Source organism: Corvus kubaryi, unplaced genomic scaffold, assembly GCF_017639235.1.
Source record: "Corvus kubaryi isolate FWS band 111438036 unplaced genomic scaffold, C.kubaryi_AGA036_p1.0 130, whole genome shotgun sequence".
NCBI classification, from domain to species: domain Eukaryota; kingdom Metazoa; phylum Chordata; class Aves; order Passeriformes; family Corvidae; genus Corvus; species Corvus kubaryi.
In genome coordinates this window covers 4,102,444-4,125,032 of record NW_024580665.1, presented here as the reverse complement: position 1 = coordinate 4,125,032, position 22,589 = coordinate 4,102,444, and the positions used below count along the sequence as shown (strand labels likewise).

Below are 22,589 nucleotides of genomic sequence, written 5' to 3'. Positions count from 1 at the left end.
CCCGGCGCCCGAGGCCGCCCCCGCGCCGGGCCGGGCCGTTCCCTCGGCGGGCCGCGGCGGGCAGCCCCCCCCGGCGGGCCGCGGCGCCGGCGAGGACGTGAGGAAGTGTGGGTACCTGCGGAAGCAGAAGCACGGACACAAGCGCTACTTCGTCCTGCGGGCCGAGAGCCACCTGGCCCCCGCCCGTCTGGAGTACTATGACAGTGAGAAGAAGTTCAAGAGCAGCCTGCGGGCGGCGGGGGCCGGCGGGGCGGCCGCGCTGTGCTGCCCCCCGCCCAAGCGGGTCATTCCCCTGTACCAGTGCTTCACCGTGAGCCGCCGGGCCGACGCTAAGCACAAGCACATCATCGCCCTGTACACCAAGGACGAGTACTTCGCCATGCTGGCCGAGAACGAAGCCGAGCAGGAGGCCTGGTACCAGGCCATCAGCGAGCTCATGAATCAGAGCAAGAGGGGCTTCCTGGAGCAGGAGGACCATGCCGATCAGCAGGTGTACGAAGATGATGAGCACTACGGGGCTGCCCTGAGGCCTGGCACTGTGTTCAAGGAGGTGTGGCAGGTCAACGTGAAGCCCAAAGGCTTGGGACAAACAAAAAACCTCACTGGAGTGTATAGGTTGTGCCTCTCCAGCAAGGCCATCCACCTCGTTAAGCTGAACTCGGAGGTGCCCTCTGTTCACTTGCAGCTTATGAACATTCGCCGCTGTGGACACTCAGAGAACTTCTTCTTTATCGAAGTGGGCAGATCTGCCTCTATTGGGCCTGGAGAACTCTGGATGCAAGTGGATGATTCGGTTGTTGCCCAAAATATGCACGAGACTTTTCTGGATACCATGAAAGCTCTAAAGACCTTTGCAGAGTTCAGGCCCCGAAGCAAGAGCCAGTCTTCTGGTGGTGGCAGCGGTACCAATCCCATCTCCTTCATCACCACCAGGAGGAACTTGGGCAACCTACCCCCCAGCCAGACAGGCTTGCAGAGAAGATCTAGAACTGAGAGTGTTGCTGGAGGGACTCCTCCTACCACCAAAAGCAACAGCTCCTATCGCTTCAGAACATCCAGTGAAGGAGAAGGAACCATGACTAGACCTTTTAGGTCAGTGACTGGGAGTCTGATCCACCTGAATACTGCAAGGATGAATTTGGGCCGGCAAGAAGGAAGTGGAAGGTATGTGAGAGCTGCTTTCAGCTCGTCTTACCACACCAGGTCTGCTTCGCTGCCTGTTTCTCATTTTCCCTCCACCACAAGTCCCATCAGTGTTTCTTCCAGCAGTGGCCATGGTTCTGCTTCGGACATGCTGACCCGGCCTTCTAGCTCGTCTGTTTGTGGTTCCCCGAGTGATGGGGGATTTATCTCTTCTGATGAATACGGCTCCAGCCCTGGAGATTTCAGGTACTTTCGGGTGAGGAGTAATACACCAGATTCCCTGGGAAACACACCACCTATCAGAGAGGAGAACTGTCTGAATGAATACATGTCCATGAGTAGGCAACAGGGAGATGATGGCTCAAGAGATGATTATATGGAGGCTGAAAAGTGTTTCAGGAAAAGAACTTACTCTCTAACAAAACCAACTTCTGTAGCAGTGCAGCAGAAGACGACACAAACTACAGCTTTGTTGGATGAAGATTCTGCAGGAAATCATGGACGATTACTTTACTCTGAAACACCAAAATTGAAAGATAACCATGAATTGGAGTACAGTGACACTAACCTTGATTCCATGTGTAACCAAAGTAGGAGTAAAGCCAGGGATGATGGGTACATGCCGATGATGCCAGGAGTTGCATCTTCTTTATCCAGCACCAGTGATTATTTGCCAATGACTCCTAAAAGCATGTCTGTTCCAAAACAGATTAACAATTCGTGGTCACCATCTCAGGTTGACTCCCGAGGCTATATGATGATGTTTCCAAAGGGCAGCTCTTCACCTGTACGGAGTCCTTTAACTGGATTTGCTTCTAAAGGAAGTAACGAGAAGATCGTAAACAACGAGTATATGGATATGTCACCTGGTAATTCAGCTCCAAAGCACCCCAGTGATTCAAATTATATTCACACCACTTCTGTTTCCAAAGGTTTTAGTTCATATTTCTCTTTGCCTCGAAGCTTTAAGGCATTATCAGGACAAAATGGTGACCACAGTGAATATGTTCCAATGTCTTCACCTGGAAAACTCTTGTATGGTGGACCAGAAAATGTAAAGGGGGTCAGCAGTGAGACTCTGGCTAATGGCATCTCTAAATTGCCGACACTGAAAGGTTCAGATGAAGGACTTGTGCAGAACAGGGCTACCAGGCCCACACGACTGCCCCTAGGTACGAGAGGGAGTAATACCATCCCCAGAATGTATGATCGAACAGTTCCACCTGAGCCAGCGAGTCCTGGTGAATACATAAATATTGATTTTAATGAAAAGGTGAGTAACACACCGTATTCCTTATCTGCAGAAGGATCGCCATCATCTCTAGGCTCAAGTAGTGACCACAGACAGTCACCGCTCTCTGATTACATGAGTGTTGACTTGGATGTGCAGTCACCGAAAGCAGTGAAGGAACTGTCGAACTCTCTAACAGATATTTCAATTTATGCAAGTTCCAGTATTCCTAGAAATCAACCAAACCCTGACTATGCCAGGCTTTCATTTGGTACTGCTTGTGTTAGCACAGCAAGTAACAGGACTGATGACTACACTGAGATGACATTCAACATGGCAGCAACACCACCAAGGCCATTTGCCACTGAATCTGATAATGGTGTAAAGATGGATAGTCCTTCTTCCATTGTTAATAGACTCTGCATTGTTGATCGATATGCTGGTAGCAGTAGCTTTTCTGTCCCTAGCTCTGATCCTCCTATGGGGCCGAAAGTGATTCGAGCTGACCCTCAAGGCAGGAGGAGACACAGTTCTGAAACATTCTCTTCTGCTGGGACTGTGACGACTTCATCCTCCTTCTTTACTGACAGTAGCAAAAGACACAGCTCTGCCTCATTTGACAACGTTTGGTTGAAACCAGATGAAAACATTTCTGATTGTCAGGAAAGCAAAATGTCCAGGGACACCTCAACTGGATTTCAGAATGGCTTGAACTACATTGCTCTGAATTTACGCAATGACCCTCTAAGCTGTGAGGCAAGTACTACAGCGCCAGCTTGCCATCTCCAAAATGGTACTTCAGGTTTGGACAGTGGAGCTTACGTAAGCATAGATTTCAGCAGATCAGATGGGCTGAAGTGTAACGCTGTGAGAAAAGGTTTGTAACTTTAAAAGCACTTCCCTGTCATGCTTGCTTAACCATAGGAATTAGATTGTCTGCTTAATGCTGTCTTCAGAGTGGGGTAAATGCTTTTTATAATCTCCTGTGTTATTCTAGTGCAACCAGTTTTGTTGTAGTGCAGCATCTGAACCACTGAACAGCAGCGAGAGGGGATGTGGTCCTTGGCCTAAAGGATTTATGTGCCTCTTCTAGGCACTCAGAGGGGTTATCAAACTGTCATCTGCCTTTTTTTTTTTTCTTTTATTAACTTTGCTAGCATAAGCATTAATGGTATTTCATGTTGTGAATTCTTCTCCTGAGGTTATGGTAGCTCTTGTCTTCAGTTCTGTTTTCCTCTTCTTCCCTTAGAACTAGATGACTCTTCATTTTTTTTTCCTGAACTGAAACTTTTGTAATTTGAAAGCTCAAAATGGCTAAATTTGGTTTAGACCTCAAAATTTGAGGCTTAAATGTTTCTTGTAAGTAATGTAGTTGAAATTCTTATTACAGGGTTTTTTAATGTGCAAATCTGCCCAGATTTATTTAGCTGAATCTTATGTAAACAGAACTCAGTTTTTTTTCCTTTGGAGGTTTGGTGGCTCCTTTTGAGCTCTGGCCGCCAGAGTATCCTTGTGTGCTCTGGAGAAGCCTGAGGACCTGGCTGACCAGTGGGAGGGGGGCTGAGGCAGCCCAAGGCCTTCACATTCACCACCTAGGGCTCAGCTGAGCTGTAACCTTTCCCTGGGATCTGCCTTTTGTGTAGCAGGTGAGGAATGCCTGTGCTTGAGGAAGAGCAGGCTCTAAGCAGTGTCTTCCAGGTCTGAAACTTGGGAGGGGAGGCTGCTGCCTTTCTAGTTGTCAGTGGTCTGACCCAGGTGTCAGGTAATACAGTTTTTGAAGTATGTGTAAAAATAAAGGTGTTGCAGGTGGGGAGGAAGAGTATGGGAAAGAGGAGGGACACTCCTGTTCATATGATAAGCTCTCATGGTGGGAGCAAAGCCAGTAATTAGTGGTGGTGTGCATATCCCCCGGCTGAGCAGCAGTGTGTGAGTGCTGTGCTGGAACTCTCAGAGAGTAATCATTGCTTTGGTGCCAGTGACCCACTGAACTCCTTATAGTAATTTGCCCTCCTGGTAGAAAACCAATTCTATTGGAAATGATGTTTTCCTCTCTTTGCAAATGTATGTGTAGTCAGTAATTGTTGGATACTAAGAGGAAATATTTAATCATGGTTGGACATTGATACTTGTCTACCCTGTCCACAGATAAAACAGTAAAGGGGCAGGTTGCTGCTGACTTTTATATTTTTAATATTTTTAATTACAATCCTAAACACGGAAATGATTTTTTTTTTCTAGTTTTGCTTTAGAACTAAGTTTCTAAAGGTAGAAGGTATTGCAGGAGCTTAAAATTGTATAGCCTTTACTAGTGGAAGGTCCAAGCCTGACTAAGTTTGCATGCCATTCGGAGTCTGGCAGCACTGCTTGGGGCTGCTCAGAAATGTGTGGTTTGCTTCAGTGGTTTTTTCTCCTCTGCTTTGTTTTGTTGGTTGGAATCAAATTTAGAAGACATTGAAAGTTGCCAGTCCAAGAAGTGCTTTCTTCCAAAGTTAGTCTTTCAGCACTTCAAAGATTTGTCTGCTAAATCTGCAGTCCGAAGCACAGTGATTGCTGCAGCTGATTTGTGTTTGTTTTTTCGTGGTTTTTTTTTTACAGCACCTCCAAAACCAGCAGAATTTTTAACTTGATCTTATTCCCCTCATATGACTAAATTCTGTGCTATAAAGTAACAAAAAATATTTTTACAAAATAAAGATGAAAAAGAAAAAAGAACAAAGATGTTTTCCTTTCAGCTGTACTGTAAATATTACATTGAAAAATACTTTACAAGAGATACTGTGTTTAGAAATTGTATTTATCATAAGCATTTTGCTTATGCTTATTATTGCTACAGCAAAGTGTCTACAGTCCTGTGCTAGGGGTTTTTCTCTTGACTATTACAAGCTGCAGAGAAGTGAGAGGCATAACAGCTGCTCGCTTTTGTTGGGAATTGGAAGTTTTCTGGAAATGAAATGCATTAAAAGGAGGCAGAAACAACTCTGTGCAAAAAACATGGGCTTTGCCAGGAAATTAAGCATCTTTCTAGTCCTAAAAAGAAACACAGAATTATGCAAGGCCTGACAGTTTTTTATAAAGGCAGTGTAAAGTATTTCTGGTGTATAGTAGGAAGGTAGGTGAGGTGTGGACACCAGTCACTTGCAGGGGCTCATGAAGGGGTGAACAGGTTTTGGAATAGTCCAGGCTAAAAGCAACTTCCCAGACTTGAATACAGTACTGTATTCAAATTGGTGGTGTATATCTGTTTCTCAGGAATGACTTAAAATTCTTGATTATGAAGATAGCTGTTTACTTTCACATACAAAATCATGTCTCTAAGCTATATAGCAAGCACAGTTTTAGAAGTCTGTATTCTTTAAACAGCTTATTGGTTTCTATTGCAATAAAGCTTTTTTTTTTTTAATATTTAAAAAGTTTTCTGTAATCCAGAGAAATATTTTCACATTCCATTTTAAGTAGTGAAAATGAAGCTTCACTCTTAAACCTCTTGTCTCCTGAAGAGGTGTAGTGTGCCTTTGGGTAATTGATATTTTTAATACTTTTGGAGACTTAGCAGAACAGAGTGCTGTCTTTCCTACTACATCTCACTTTTTCAGTCTCTCTGCCTGAAAAAGTGCTCTGTGGCTATATCCATTCTTAAGGAAAATACTTAGCAGATGTATTTACCCTTTACTTCCTAGAAAGGAGCTATCCCGTCTGTATTAAATTCTGTCAGGTAGAGAACTTTATCTCTTTTCCCTGAACCACAGTTTTGTTGGCAGGAAAACATTTCCTAGCCTCGGATTGTTTCCTTTTTTGTTTTGTTTGCTTAAATGGAATATTGTGTTCTGTGACTCAGCTGTGTTCTCCAAACTGCCGAGGGTGGTGGAGTGATTTCCAATGCATCACTGCTCCCTCATTGTAATTCCCAAACTACTTCTGGTTCAGGTTCACTGATGTGAGTCAAACTTTTTTTTCCTCCTTCTCCATTCATGATGTGTGTGGAGGAACGGGAAAGGACAAACTTGGAATGGTAACTAGGCCTGACTTGTTACTAAACTTTTTTGGGGGTTTAGGCAAAGCTGAGCTCAGGTTTTTTGTTGATAAAAAGAATATAAGGTCCTGATTTTCAGTGCTTGCAGTTTAAGGAGATCATTAGCAAAACAATTTCGTCATGAAATTGTTACACAATATTGAAGCAAGCGGTTTGCAGTTTTGATTACATGAATCTGAGTCATGACATTTTGTGCTAGGAGTACAGAACACTAAAGCTACTTCAAACAGGGCTTAGCTAATGTATACCTTGTTATTGGACCCTGTAGAAACTGAGCAGGATAATGAGAATGGGCGGTAATAAAATGCATAATGAGTCCTGTATAATACAAGTTTCTTCAGTCTTAATTAGAAATGTTATACCTGCAAAGATACCCTGGACTCAAAAAAACTGTTTGGAGTAAATGTAATGTTCAGCTTAATAGCAACTCAGCTATTTTACACCCACTCTTTAATCTTATCTGCTACTCTGATACTTACCAGATACTCTAACACTATGCTAAGACATTATTTAAGGTGTTCTCTAAAGTGCAGGATTATAATTTAGGTGTTCCTCACCTTTTTAATCTCCTCCTGTGCTAGGCTGGGTGAGAGTGCTGTGTACACTTTGGGAAGCTGAGAGGAAGGAAAACAACTACAGCTGTAAAGCAGAATTTATGTTCCAAATTGTCCAGATTCTTTCTGGTACCTTGCATATTTCAAATGCAAAATCTTGAAGAATATAAGGAACAATATACACTTTGAGAAATTCAGAAGCTGGAAGTTTTAGCTATTACTAATATAGTAAATGGCAGTTTATGGGATATGAGGCAAATAACTGCTCCTTTTGGGTTTCAAAGTAGTGGTTTTAAAGTTTGTTTCAAACTGAGGCTTTTCTATGTTGGCAGAATACTTAAGGCAGGGGCCCATTTAAAAATAATTTGAAGAACTCTACTGCAGCACATCCAAATGCTGCTGTGTATCCTACATCTTTGAAGTAGTGCTGGGATAATAATTCTTAAAAAAACCCAAACAACTCAAACCGTTTTAATCTTGCTGTAACAGATGCCACTTTAACAGCCTTGAGTAACTTACAGCTATGCTTAAAAATACCCAGGGTAATTTTTTCTCAAGTAGTATATGAGCTGCTGAAGGCAGAACAGATTTTTGCCTTGTGGCGTGGGAGTGAGTTAATTATGACATATTTGACCAAGAATCAGTTTGGTTTTACTTATACTTTGGTGAGAAAGTCTGAGACAAGCATATTCCCTGGCCATTGAAAGAGAATGCTTACTTGGAGTCAGTGTTGAAATACTTCTGGAAATCAGCTTTCCAGACTTCAAATCCATAGTTGCAGCTGATGGTGACATTTGTCTTTTTGGAGGTCTAAAACCTTTTGCGTGTAGCTATCTAGTAGATTAAAGCATTGGCTGCAGGATGCAGGGTGGTCTGGGATTAATCCAGCATGGGTTCAGAGTGCTTTTTGTGGTTGTTTTTGGATTTGCTTTGATTTTTATTTTAAAGTCTTTTGTTGAAATCTTAAATACATTATTATGCTTTTACTTTTCCCTCTACAACTTCACATTTTCCCCTCCTCCCTTGATGTCTTAGGGCCCCTTGTTCCCTTGTTGCTGGGGCAGCAGGTTGGAGTTGCAGAGGGTGGGCAGCACTTGGTTGGTCTTTCCAGAGGCTGTATTCCAGCATGTGATTACTGGGGTGGTTTGTCACTAGGTATTTCTTTGGGGTTTTTGTATGTCCAGTGGTATGTTAGCAGTAGGTAGAGCTTGGGTTTGCTTTTCTCTGCATATGGTCCTTTTTTTATGAAAGGATCTTTAATACATTTTCTTCATATTGATTGCTTGGGGGAGGATTTATACCTTGAGGTTTTGGGTGGTACTAAAAAGAGCTTATAGTACTGTGTTGTACCTTGGTGTGTGTGTGCTCTGTTTGTGGATCTGTGGTGCTCCCAAAACCATGCTGAATTCTGTTGATTGCGCTAACAAGTTTGTTTTTCTGAGCTGAAGCAGGAAACAAACTCTAGAGTTTTATTTTAGGTACTGTTGTGATCAAATGTGGCATTCTTCAGCTCAAAGAAAAATGGAGTGATAAAACTGAAAGGCAGGTGTGAGAGAGCCAAGCTTTCTGGAGCCTGGGGATGTACTACTACTGCTGTTTTCTCCTAAAAATGGCCTGTTATCTTACGACACATTCTAAATGGTGTGTAATGACTTGGCTGGAGAACTGTCCGATGGTCCACCCTGAAAATTGGCTATTTAACTTTTTTCACTTTAGGTTCTACATATTCACAACAATCCTGTGATCAAGTTGCACTGTTGTCTTACAGGTTTAGGCAGTTATAAGGGAAAAAGTGAGAGAGAAGTATGTTCCAGTTTTAATCAAGCCCTGCAACTCTGTGAAGGTCACTCAGCTTAGGGACAGGTTATGATTTACTTGAGAGGCAGAACCGTGATCAGGAAGGGATTTCTGACATACTTGAGGGCAGTGGGAAGACAAAGGTGAATAAGCCTAACTCATCAAAGGCATTTTAGAGGTGTTACCGAGTATCTTATCTATATGATCTTGAACATATAAGTGTTTGGATTTGTGGGGATTTTGCTTCATGTGTAGTAGCATTACCCCAGGAGAAGCAGTGTTAGTAGACTGCTAGCAAGAATTTTCTGCCCTCTTCAAGTCATGAGCTGTATCTTCAGGGCCAGAGGTTGCTTATTTCCAAACATTATTTTTCTGTTGATTTAGACCTATGGTTGGATGCAAACCGTTGAGACTGCACCTGTGTGTGTGTATACGTGTGTTTTGTGTGCCAGTGATTCGTGAGTTAAGTGTGAGGTCTAACCTTTTTTTATTCTTCCAAGAAGAGGGGGTTTTTGAAAGAGGTGGCTTATACTGAAATCGCTATAGTAAGGATTTGGCTGTAATTCCAAGGTGATGGTACAACTTAATGTGACTTAGGAAAATTGAAAACTTTTAAATTACTACTAAAGGTAAATAGGGGTTGTATTCATTGCATAGCATATGTATGTTATGAACTTCTATAAATACCAAACTGAATTATTATTTAGGACATAAAATAGATAAGAATAGTACTTCCTTTTTGCTAGGGTATAAAAGGCTGATAAATATGCTGCCTACTTGGAGAAAGGTTTCCTTTTTAGTAGAACAGACTTTTGCGGAATGACTGAGGATATCAAAATGCTTTTTTTTTCATCTGAAAATCATAGGAAATAATATCAAAAGGGCTGAAAAAAAACCCTATTAAAATTGATTTCTGAATTGAAATTGAGGCACTGATGAGGGATACTTTCCTTCCACAGGGAATAGTGTGATTCTGTTCCTGTACTCATGCTGACCCAGTTTGCGTTATTCTTTATGGTTCTTGCTGACCAGATGAATTTGCCATGTAACTTTTTTCCCTTCTGGATAGCCTGAGCCTTAATCATTTTTTGGGAACTAGTACTTCTTCTTACCCAGATCTCTTAGGCTAGCAGGAGTTTGGGAAGGTCTTAGTGACAGTGAAGCCGATGCATCATTGGTAAATATACACTGATTGCATACAAGCCCAAGCAGAGCTTTTCTTGTGAGCCATGGGGTACCTCATTTGTATGAAACCCCTGTTTAAGCTATTGACAGGCACTGGGGTTTCTGTTTCCTGTATGGAATTATTTTGAATCTTAAGTTAATCTGTTAGAACAATTTGTAAGCTCTTTGCTTTTTTAGTAATACATTTGCTCCTTAACAACATTTGCTTTTTGTTATGTGAGATGCTTTGGGAGGCCTTTTTTGTCTATATTTCACCATGTGATTTTTTTGGGGGTGGGTGTTTAAGTGTTTTTAGAACAAGATGTTTTTAACTTGCAGATTGTGGTGAACAGGAAATCAGTTAGAAATGAGATGAAAAAATGAACAGATTTGATCTTGAGGTCATTCAGATGTTATTACGACAGAGTCTGTTAATGAAGCTTGTAGCTCCAGACAGGATCTCTCCAGACATGATCTCTACTTGTTGTGGAACCTGAACAGGTAGACAGGATGGAGGTCCCTGTGTGGTGCCGCAAATGTAAATGTGTTGGTCCATCTCCTAAGAAGCTTACAATTTAAAGATGAAACTAAAGGGATGGATGAAACCTAATGCGCTGGGGTGGAGAGTAAGATAGAGATCAAGGCTGCTGCCATTGGCAGAGTCGAGATAAGAGCCTGGAAGAGATAAAAGGCTGCTGAGAGTGGTTGTAGGAGAGGAAGCTAGTGGAGGCACTTGGAAGAGTATGCACATGGCAGGGAGCAAGGGAAGGTAGTGAGCTATAAATACAGCAGCTGTAATGGTTTAAATGACTTGAAAAGGTTGAGGTAACTGTCAGAACACTGGCCAGGATATTAATCTTGGTAAGAGGAATGTGGGCCAGCATGTATCTCTGAGTTAGGAGCATGTCCCAGTGTTTACTTCTCCCTTTTAGATGTGGAATGTGATAATTTTTTTCTGGTTTTATTTGTTTTTCCTTTCTGTAAGTTAATTTTCCTGCAGACATGTGGCTGGTAGATTTGGTGTGAGCGGGTGTGCAGGAATGCATACCAAAGCACAGGATCACCCTGTGCAGCATCCCATGGCAGTTAATGTTGCAGGGACTGGGGCCTCTGTTCTTGGTGACTTTGCTCCAGAAGCAGCCAAGCTGGTGGAACTGCCTTGGAGTTACTATGGTTCATTCTCGGTTGTTTTTAGGTGGCATCTCTTGAGTTTCAGGCAGCCTTCTAGCATTGGAGAGGAGGCGCAGTGGGGCTTGGGAGATAGTCACCTTTAGAATTTGTAATCAATGCGCCAGAGCATTTGGAGCCCATCTCTAGATGGGGAGGTCTGTGTGGGACCTGCTCGTTGCTGCTGCAGTGCTGTCAGCTGCAGGAATGAGGTCTGTGGAAGCTGGAGTGCAGCACAATCACTTTCACAGGAGAAAGTTACTTTATTTCTGTGTCTGTAGATCAGGTTGAACAGACACTGCAGTGGTTGTGGGTAAGGCTGGAAGTGGTGGCAGTACTGAGGCTTGATTCACTGTTGAGGGTATGAGTGACTGAAATATTAATGTTGACATATTCCTCAAGGTAGACACTAAACAAGAGTTCCACACTGTTGATTAAACGTTGTCTGTGTTTAGAGTCAGTTTAACTCTGTCCTTGTGAGCTCCCAAACTGCTCCTAGAAGCTGAAGGTGCAATCCTTGGCTCTTGGGCATGTCCTGTGGTTTGAGAAGCTGTTGCTTCACACATGCAGTCCAATCTGAACCCTTCTTCTTCCTCCCCTGTATGAGCCAGGGTATGGAGTGTCCTTATGTTAATGGAGAGTCAATAATGTAATAATTAGGAAATGTGAAAAATTGATGCATGCCACTGCTGTGTGTGATAGCAGAGTGGCTGATAGTGAAGATATATTTATTTTTTCTGTGTGGGCACACATGAGCAAAAGGTGTGTAACTATGTGGGTATGTGGCTGTGTAGTAACATTCTGCCTTTGACAGTCATTTATGGCACTAGAGGTGAAAGAAAAAAGTAGTGCTGAATGCTTGCAGGTGTTGATGTCTAAAGTGGTTGAGAAGAGGGAAGGGATGAATTATGACACGTGAAACTTCGTGTAGAAAGGAAGTCTTGGGAAGGGTGGTTTGAAAGGTGGGGAGCTATTTCATTAGTCATGGGTGATACTGCCCTTTCTCTTGGTTGTGTTTATAACAATAGTTTGGCTCACTCAAGCCCCAGACCTGTGGCTGCAAGCAGACACCACCCAGCAGAGGAAGAGCAGGGCAGGTGTGTATAATACTTCCCACAAACATACACCCAGCCTCTGATTTTCTTTTTTTTTTTTCAGCTTGGGGGATTTCTTGAACCTAATGTAGTTTGTCTGTTTTATAATCCTTTATGGATATTTAATCCAAGTACTTTTCCATCCTCTCTTTGATCCTGTATAAACTTGTGTCCACAGCAGCCTGCAATCCGTCAGGATGTGCTGCATGCAGACCTCTGTCTGTTTCGGACCCTGCTCTGTACCAGCTTTGTTTGGCAGCCCCTGGTTTGTGTAGTGGAAGAGATAACCAATCTTATCTTTTTTCTCCAGGCCACTTAGGATTGTGTAGATGCTGTGCCCTCCTCTGCCATACACTTGTTCAGTGTGTTGTACCACACATAGTGTGGACCTGTGGTATAATCTGGGCTCTTAAAATTTCCTTTTATGTCCCAATACTTCTCTGCAAGCTGAAGGATTCTTGTTACCAGTCTGTTCCTCTCTGGAAAGCTGTGTCACACCTTGGAGGAGTTTTTCTGCACTACTCAAACTTTCCAAGTATTCCAAGTCCTTTCTGGATACAGGAAGCAGGGTTGTGTATGCAGAGGTGTTTTGCTGTGGCTGTTTTCTTTCCTGTTTGTTTCCAAACAGTTCATAATGTCCACTTTGCAGCAAGAGCACAGACAGGAAATATTCCTCCCGACTGGCACTGAGGGCTCCCTCCTGACCTTCATCAGGGGAGCAGAGTGAACTGCAGCAGGTGGTATTCCCAGAACCCACACAAACAATTTTGGAGTTTTTTTGCTAAAATTTACCCATATTTTCTGTGGTTCAGGAGGTCAGGTGCAGTAACTCACACACTTGCTGTGAGAATGCTTTCTCAAAAGCGGAACTTTTTTTTAATTCTTATGCAACATGAAAATCTGAAACTTTGAACTATATGTTTTGAGGTGAAGAGTTAATTTTTAGTGTTGTTGTGTTATATTGTAATAGAAATTTAGTTTAAAACCTCCAAACAAACTCAAAAAAAGCCCCAGCAACTTCTTGTCAAGCTGTCCAGTGCAATTTGACTTCGTATTAGACCTCTGCCAAAACTGCATGCAAGTTTACTAATTCTAGGAATAGTATCAGTAAAAGAGATGACATTAGGGAGTGCGCATAAGGCCTTCCTAGAAACAACCCTGCTCTTTATTCAAACAGGGAAAAAAAGCCATTGTTGCAAAAGATAAGGCATTTTTGCAAAGTGAATAGAAGTTATCTTAAAGCATGGGAGAGGATTTTGGCTCATGAAATTGCTGAGCACTAGTAATAGCAAAACCATGTTTTGAATGAACAATTGTGCATAAAGTTTATTTGTAAGAGTAACTTTGCCTTCTAAATTTTAGAAGTCTAATTCACTGGAATATTGTTACCAGTTGCTGTGCTTAAGTAGTTTATCCAGTGAAAAGTGGGTCATGCAACAGGGTGTTTTTTTAACCAAATTCTGCTTGTGGAAAGTCAGTAAAATTATAGGTACAACATACATTAATTAGCTGATTTTGAGGATCATTAGTCTGTTGATGGCTGAAGAAAGTACATGGAGTATGTGCTTGGTGGTCAGCAGGTAGTTGAACACCTTGCCAAATCAGGATGTCTCTGTATGAGGGCCTTGTTTGGGTCACCCAGGCACTGTAACTGCACATGTGAGGGATGCAGCAAGTGTGTCAGGTTTTGATTTGTATTTCTAGACTAGGTGTCTGCCAGGTGCAAATTAAGAAGAAATTTGGCTTTTCTCAAGTAACACTGCTTGCCTCTAGCAAGGTCTAAAGCGATGCCATTAAAATAGGAACTCCAAGAAATAGGGCAATGACATGGGATAGTAACTGTGTATTTGGTAAGATTTGGGGCAAAAAAAAAGATTTCTCACTAATTTGTGAAGAATGTATTTGGGCAAATGACCCCTTCCTGGCCTGTCTGCCGTGGGGAGGGCTCCATGTGGAACTCGCTGCCTGCTCCTGCCCTGGCCCGGCTGCTGAACAAAATGCCTTTAGATGCCATATTGTGTCCTGAGGTTGTGCTGGGTTTAGTGCTTTCCTGAACAACAGGAATATTGTGTGGCCATGTGCACAAAAAAGTCTAAGGCTGCTCTGCTGCTTATGATCTGCGTAAATCAGATTAATTCTGATTTCCCCCTAACCTGAAGTTCAGGAAATGGAGAACTTCGGCAGTGTTCTCCAGAAAGCATTAAGCTGTCTTAGTCTTTGACATGGAGATTTTAATAATTTAATTATCTTAAATTAATATCTTCTGTAAGCAAAGCTTTTAGCTTTTTAGGAATCAGTTGCAGAATTATGTCAGTAAAGGCCTTTCCTGTGAAAACAGGTATTATATAGGATGGATTTCTTTGAGAGTATTAGGGTATGTCTGCTGTATTCTCAAAGCCTCTCAGTATGTTTCAAAGTGTCCTGACTTGTACGGCCTTGATAATTCAGATGCAGGAAATAAAGTGTAAATTAGGTATATTCTCATCTGATACATTTTCAAGTGGAACGCACTGGGTTTGCATCTAATGAATTACAACTCATTTACATCTCTGCCCCTAATTTTTATAAAACTATGTGATTTTTGCATAGAAAACTTGAAGGGTGCTTTCTCAGTGTGTTCCTTAATTTTAAATAAAACATTTTTGAGCAATGGCATGCTGCCATCCTATTTTAAATATTTGTCCCTTAGTTTCTCTTCTGCCTTGTGACCTTTTTACTCTGATTGTTCCTCAGCAAAATTCAGACAACTGCATGTAGTTTTATAATCTGATCCCATCTTAAACTGATGAATTGAAATGGAATTGTGTAATGAAGAGAGTGTTGCTTCAATTTTCCAAACTTTGCTTATATATTTTGTAAGATGGACTTTGAAAATGTTTGGATGCTTTGTAGACTCATTTTACATATTAAACATTGATAGGAAGATGAATTTGTATTGTTGTCACTAGCCTGAAGCAGTAGAACTCAATTTTGAATAAAGGCTGAGGCTTTTGTGCAAAATCTGTTAATAGAGCTGAAATTTGGATAGAAAAACCCAGTGTATGGTGCAATGCAATGAAAACTACTTGGAGTAGTATATTTCTGGGCTGCGTGGAAAAGTTTTTTGCAGAGGTTTTTCTGCTGCTTGTTTATGATCAGTTACCAGATTTTTTTTTTTTTTTTTTTTTTTTTTTTTTTTTTTTGTAGACTGAGTAGATTTTCTTGGAAGAGCTTGTGACAGTCCAGGAACAGCTGTGTGTTTACACTGCAAGTGAAAGTTCTGTCTGGCCTGGCCACTAAGTTTTATTTGGTAGCATTTATGTTTGAGAACTTCAGGGGAATGCTGGGTTACTCTGTGAGCATTGTTGTGAGCATTGTACCTCTTGCCTCTGCTAGTTCACATCTCATAATTTGTTTACCTTATAGAAGAGTTTCTTCATCCTTTTTTTCTGACAGCTTCCTTTACTGTTCAGTCAGTGCTGAGTTAAATCCATTCATATGGGATCTGGTATGAAGTGCTAATCCGGTTTTTATTGTTGATCAGCAATTCTCATATCTGTACTATTAACATAAAAAATCGATGTGTGAGGAATCTTACATTGTGAGACTGAAATAAGATTATTCAGCTTCACAGAAGCACTGCTTTTTTCTTCAAGGATTGCATGGCCTCATTAGGTTTCCTTCACCAATTGGTTAATGAAAAAATGGAAGCAGATCAGGTGAGGGAGAGAAGAGCCACTAAGGAGCTTAATGTGCAGGTGCTCTTGCAACCTCTCAAAATAAGGCCACATCCCTTCAAAAGGATCCTTCTGGTAGGGGCAGCAGAGGTGGGAATTCAGGTATCAGCAGCACAACACGCCCTGGCCTTGTTCTCACTTACATTAAACTCATTTTACACCTCTTTTGATGAACAACTTCTCTTGTGTAGGAGCCTCTCGATAAACCTCCCTGGTGCCCAGGTGACCCCGAGGTGCTGCTGGCTGCCTGTGGGCAGTGGCAGCACTGACCCGTGAGACTCAGTGAGGGGTTGGTGTGATCCAGTGCAGCTCCAGGGGTGTGGGGGGAAGCTCTGGCAGCTCCGTGATTCAGGAATTGTGTCAGGGCTTGTGACTGTGACTGCACAGCTGCCTCGGGCTGGGCTACAGACCCCACTCGCCCGTGGGTGCAGACCCCACTGGTCATGACATGGGATTTCTGTGATGCCTGGAGGTTGGTGCTGGGTGACCTGCGGGCCTTTGGCTGCGGTCGCCCTGCAGCATGAATGGGCTCCCAGGGACAGCCCTCGGGAATGCTGGTGACTGCAGCACTTTGCAGGAGGGATCTGGCAAGACTTCGGTCTCCTCTTAGATTTCAGATGAAATTTTTTTCTTTTATGTGGTCACATTTCACAAGTTGCTCTTTGCCTTTTCTATCTGAGAGTGATCTTTGCCTTTTCTTTCTGAGACTGAGATATGTGTCCACATATATATATAAAATACTTGATATTTTTATACAAAAAAAAAAAGCTGATGACTCAGGGCACCAGCCAGCTGTACTACTCCAACTTCAGTATTGCAGTTTGCAGCTTTAATAAGGGGATTAGAGAAGTGGTGACAACCAATAGCTCCATGTATGAAAGACTCAAGGCTTTATGAGACTGACATCAACTTGTAGGTAATGTTTATGTGAAACTCCCTTATGTTTATTTACAGTACACACAATTTTGTTTTACCTGAAAAATGAACAAGAAACATGTTGAAGTGTAGTTTATAATCATGGGGGCAGCAAATTAATGAGCTCTTGTTCAAAAAGGGCAGCGTTTTGGGAAGGGGGGATGCAGGGGGGTCCCAGGCTTTCTTCTGGTTTCTTATAAATATATCTGTGCTGTTCTGGGTTCTGCTCAGTTACCTGGTGCTCTTGCTTTAGAATTGGTTGCCATGCTGCTGCCTGAGTACACCAGGCTGCTTCAGAGAATTAAATTTAGGACTTAAAGAGGCTTGGGGTTTTTTTGCTCTTAAGCCCTTCCCCTTCCCCTCCAAATACCTTAAATGTAACTTGCATTAGTTTATGAAAATTTCCAAACATTTTAGGTATAAATACTGAGTTCTGCCATGTGGGATTGTCTGATTCAAGCACCTGGGCCTTTGCTCTTCAAAATGTTTTGGGGATGTGCTTGGAGAGATTAGAATAACTTGTCAAACAGCTTTCAGGTGTGCCTTGTGTGTAAGGCGTGGAGGAAAAATGTCCTGACAAAAGCAGAGACAGTTTTTGAAGTTCCTTTCATGTGAGCTTACAGGTCCACAGCAAGGAAAGGGTGGGGGGGTGCTGGTAAAGTTAATTTTTATTGAGTATAAGTTTAATATAGAAGCTTTTAACTGTTTTAATGTCTGACTTGCATGCATTGTTGAGGTGTGATTCATTGCAAGCAGTGGTGCATATTTTCATCCTTTGGTCTTAAAACAAAACAATATTTTTCTAAAGAGGAAAATAATTTCAGAAATAAAAGCTTCAGTTGGCTTTTGTGAAAACAAAGCCGTTGCTGACCACATCATGGTCTGTGTCTACAAAGCAATAGCTTTTTGTAGTGATCTTATGATGTCTGTGAAATAACACAAATAGAGATTCTCAAGTTGTGGGTGTATTTTGGCCATTTCTTTCTTTAATTGAGGAAAAGTAAGTTACTGTATTTTTGAAATCACTGAAATATTTGGAAAATGAAACACAGCAGCCTGGACCTTGGTGAGGGCTGTGTAGGGTTAAAAGGGAGTTTCTCCTGAAGTGGATGGGACCCCCTCTATGCTTCCACACTGCTGCCAGCCCTGCCATTGCCTTTGCTTCTCTGTCTCTGGAGCCATGGGCAGCCTTTGCTGAGTGCTGGGATGGGGCAGGGCTGCTCAGCTGAGCTTTAGTCTTTTTTTCTGGTTTTTTTTTTTTTTTTTTTTTTTTTTTCTTGTTTCTTTTGAAGGGACACTACTTCTAGCTGGACAGAAATCAGAAGTTCTTTAGCTCAGGGTGGAGTTTGTGTGTGCATACCTCATGATTGGTTTGTAAGTAAATACACAGGTTTGCATTATTACAGATAATGCTTGTTCTTTATGTGGCCATCTTTTCTTTAGCATGTCCCTGGGGTAGAGGCAAGGAAGATCTGAGTTCTTTAGCAGTGAGGTGTAACTGATTTCCTTGTGACCCACCATAAGAGCATGGGCAGGATTAAGCTCTGAAACCTCTTCCTCTGTTCCAGGGGCCTGTCTGCCATTGCTGTGCTGTGTAATGAAGTGTTCCCATACTGCAGCTCAGGCAGCTCCCAAAGCAGGGGGAGAGCCACTATGTGGCTTTGAGGGAAAAAGTAGCTGCCATTTCTGTATTTGTTGTTTTCTGAAGACTAAATCTCTTGCACTTGTTGTTTCTCAATGAGAGCAACTGGCTGTTTCCTTCTTCACTGTACTACAAGGAAACATCCTGCAGGTATGTACCTCAAATCTTGGACAGAAGGTGAGCAAAGCCACCTGACTGGCAGAGGACAGTCTTGACTGAGAGGACAAAACTGGTAGAAGAAGGTCTGTCTCAACTGGGAGACAGTGCGATTCACTGGTTTGGTTGGCAGAAGCCCTCCAGACTGAAAAGCAGTGTTCACGTTGGCTCAGCTGGGAGCGGAAGGGATTTTGCAGAGAGCTGAAAAGTGACTTTTTATATGGTCCTCAATTGTGTTCACACAACTGCAGAAAGCATTTGCATGCCCTTCATCAATTTTTTTTCCACATCAGGAAGCTCCTGAGTTGCTCTCACCTCGGCATGTGAGTGGTTAATTGCAGAGCTGCTGTTGTGCTTTGAGGGCAGACTCCCTCGTTTTTTCATTTCTGCATTGTCACCCATCTGTATCTTCTGCAATACAAGATTATATTTTTTGCCCCTCATTTTACCAAGCACTTTGACTTCTGCCTTTTCGTGTCAGTTTGAAGCCCCTGAAGAAGGGAGCTGGCTGTAGCTATGTGCTTTTGTACTTGGGTGTTGCCTTTCAGTGACACTTCCTTCAAAAGGGGACGAGTGTACTACGAGGTGTTTCTAATTACAACTACATAAAGCTTTTTGCTGAAAAGCTGAGGACAGGGCACGCAGCTGTCATGACTTGCTGCTCCTTGTTTGGAGCTGGAGGTGCGGGGAGTGTTGGTGTTGCACCTCTGCCCTGCTGTGAGTGGGAGTGTTGGCCGTAGCCTCCGTCACACCCGGGTGAGCGGCGCTGCTCGGGTCCCCTGCGCTGCGCAGCCTCAGCAGGGGAGTGGGGGACAGTGGAGCGGGCAGCTGGGAGCCTTGCTCTGTCCCCAGCATGGGCTGGCAGGATGGGCTGGCTGCTGCCCCAGTTCCTGTCCCGTGTCCACGTGTCACTCTGGCTGCAGCGTCTCTTCAGTGCTTGCTTCAGACTCCATCGTTCTTCCTTCCCTCATGATCTCTGAAGGGTTGGCATCTGGGAGTGCCCCCTCCCTCTGCCAGGACCCACGTTCTGCATTCAGCAGCTCTCTTTCCTGCAGTGGATAAGCTCCGTGTATTCTCCTCCCTAGAAAAGAATTTTTTCCGATATAACTTGCACTTGAAATGTCACTGACTTTTTTTCCCCCCCCCTCCTTTCTAGACTGACTGCATTGCCATGGAAACCATTGTTGGAAGAGAAGACTTTTCTGCTGGTAACTCCAGAAACTGTGTGGTGCTTTTGGAAGCAAAGCTCAGCTCCAGCCGGCTACTTTCATTTCCACCAGCACGGACATAGACACACATCCTTTTAATTTTTTTTTTCATAGACATCAGCTCTCTACAGTTGAATTAATTTGAATTGAGATTTTTTCATAGCTGTGCTTTGGTGATGGAATTTGGTCTTTCATGTCATATCTGTTTGGGAGGCAGTGTGAACGCTAATAGGAGATCCCTGTATGTCCCTTTCTTCTTGCTGCCTCTCTCGTTAATTTAAAAAAAAAAAAATTATATTCTGAGAAGTTAAAGCTGGTTTCTGATTGTCTGTTTAACATGGGATTTACTTCTCTGGTACATTAACAAGTGGTTAGCTTAAAACATGTATTGTTTAGAAATACTTTGGCAGTTCAGGATTTTTCCAGGTGACTGGGCAGAAGGAGTGAGGGAGAGGTGCACATTAGCTTGAGGGGTGAACCTGTGGGACTGGATGGGTCTGAGAAAAAGAGACCTCTTCTGCCTTTTTTTCCTTTTTTTTTTTTTTTTAAGTTTTGCTTTTATGGTACAAGAGGTATTTCTTGAGCATAGGCTAGAGGCTTTTAAATCAAGTGTCTGTCAGAGCTTAAACAGAAATTTTTTTTGCTCAGAATTTTGGTATGTACAAAGTAGGATTAATGGGCTGGTTGTCTTGTAGATTGTTTTTGTTCTTGTTTATAAATATGAATTGTGTGAAATGAGGTTTTTGTTCATGGATTCGAATGGAGAACTGCGGAGTCATATCCAATGTTTGTGACTTCTGCATTAGACTTGTCAGCTGTAGCTTTTTAAAGGGAAACCACCCTAATTGATCTTACTTTCAACCAAAGTCCCGCTTTAAATTTGGGACTATTTTTGTTCGTTCTTTCTGGCATAATGGGGGGAAAAAAGTAAAATGTTGGCTTATCAATTGTCTTTATCCCACTGACAGAAATGTGAACAATGACTATTTGACATTTTTAAGATAAGCCCTGATTTTTCTACAATTTAAATGCTTCACTCTTGTACTGAATTTTTTTTTGGTTGAAATAAGTTTAGCTTTTTAACACTGCTATGAACTTAAAAGAGCATGACACTAGTCATTGGTACATGCAATGGATTATAAAAGGCACTGACAATTGCTAAAAGGTTTCAAAGTGGTACACAAATCCTCATGCTGTACTGCACCACACAGCTGGGAATCCTCCACATGTGTATTGTACAACGGATGTGCCAGGCTGCCTCACCTCCAACAGACAACCTTTAGATTGCTGGTACAGTTTGTGTAACAAATCAGACACTGTCAGCTTGGATTGTTCAGTGATGTGTACCTGGATCTATTTCTCAGTAGTATTGAAATGTACATGTCACTAAAATATGAGGTGATTGTTTTGGGGTTTTTTTAGGAAACATGGTACCAATCAGTTTATGCAGTGTTTAGTGACAGGAAAAACTATTGCTACAGGGTTTAAAAGCACAGACCTGTTTTTGATTCTGGAAGAGAAGTTTCAGTTGGTACAATTACTTGCTGCTAAACACACAGGAATTAAAAACATGACCACTCTTACAGACCATGATACTGTCTTGCCATATAGCTGTTGGTTGGTCTCATAAATGAATAATGCAATATGTAGACAGCTTTTTATAAAGCTTTACATCTTTTCTAAGAAATCAAAATTTGGATGAAGATAGTTCTAAACATTTAATGTGAAAGGAAAAGGTTGTTTTGAAGAAATTTGTTACATACTTATTTCATATTAGATCCCTGAGGCTGCCATTGTACAATATACAGCACTGATTTAATATATGCTGAATAAATAAGTAAATGGGTAACCTCAAGCATAGTGGTACAAATACTAATAGGTACGGCATAATAAATATGCAATCTTTTTGAATCTCTTAGTTTACAGCAACTAATTTATTCAGTATTGTGCTGGAAGAACATTTTCAGATGATGTAAAACATATCACTATATATACTACCTTCCAGCTACCCGTTTATGCTGCTGTATAGTACAAAAATACCAATGATAGAACAATGTTTGTCCTGTAAATTTAATTTGATATTGGACAGTTATTGTCTGTAAAAACTAAAACATATATGGTTGAAACTGTTCATTATATCTGCTATTTCTGCTTCACAGATCTGTTTTAAAGTTGAGCTGATTGATCTGGCTTTGTCTTCCATTGTAAATATTGTTCTGTTGTTTTCTTTGTAAAACACATCGCGTTTGCGGTTTTGGGAGACTGGCTTGAAGCTCTGTATAGTGTTTATATTTATCTGACTTGGCTTTCCATAGAGCTACTTGCAGTAAATACGTGTTCATGTAGCTCCGCGTCTGGGTTTTATTTTTAAACAAACTTTTGGGCTTTTCTGTCAGAGTGCATTTCCTCCTGCTGCAGCTGCTTCTCCTGAAAGTGGTTTTGTCACCCTGTGTCCCTGAAGATTTGGAGAAATTTTAGCAGTGTTTCAGGGCAGTGATTCCCCATCTCTCCAGTTTTGTTTGCCTTTCCACTTAGTTTAGAAGGTAACATACAGAAAAAAGCCCCGAAGTTTTCTTTGCCATGGATTCATAGTGCCGGTAAACAACTAAGCTTTGGAATGAAAAAAAGGATCAGTGCCCAATACATTTTCTGCTTTAAATGTAGAAGACTCTGGCAATCTTTTTTTCATAACTTTGTCCATGAGTGGATAAGGAAGTCTCATGATCAAAAAGTACTAGTCCTGGAAGAAATTTTTAGCAGTGTATTATCAAA

The 22,589-nt window shown here is 41.9% G+C and overlaps 1 protein-coding gene across 1 annotated transcript in view; it reads left to right on the top strand.

Annotated features, from left to right (window-relative positions):
- The window catches only part of IRS4 (insulin receptor substrate 4), a 23,590-nt gene extending 1,428 nt beyond the window's left edge, over window positions 1-22,162 (top strand). The window contains 4 exon segments of the mRNA XM_042027403.1: window positions 3-3,251; window positions 3,865-3,921; window positions 3,924-4,020; window positions 19,766-22,162. Of these exon segments, the coding sequence (XP_041883337.1) occupies window positions 3-3,251; window positions 3,865-3,921; window positions 3,924-3,970 (3,353 nt within the window). The 3' untranslated portion in view covers window positions 3,971-4,020; window positions 19,766-22,162.
- Window positions 22,163-22,589: the final 427 nt, after the last annotated feature.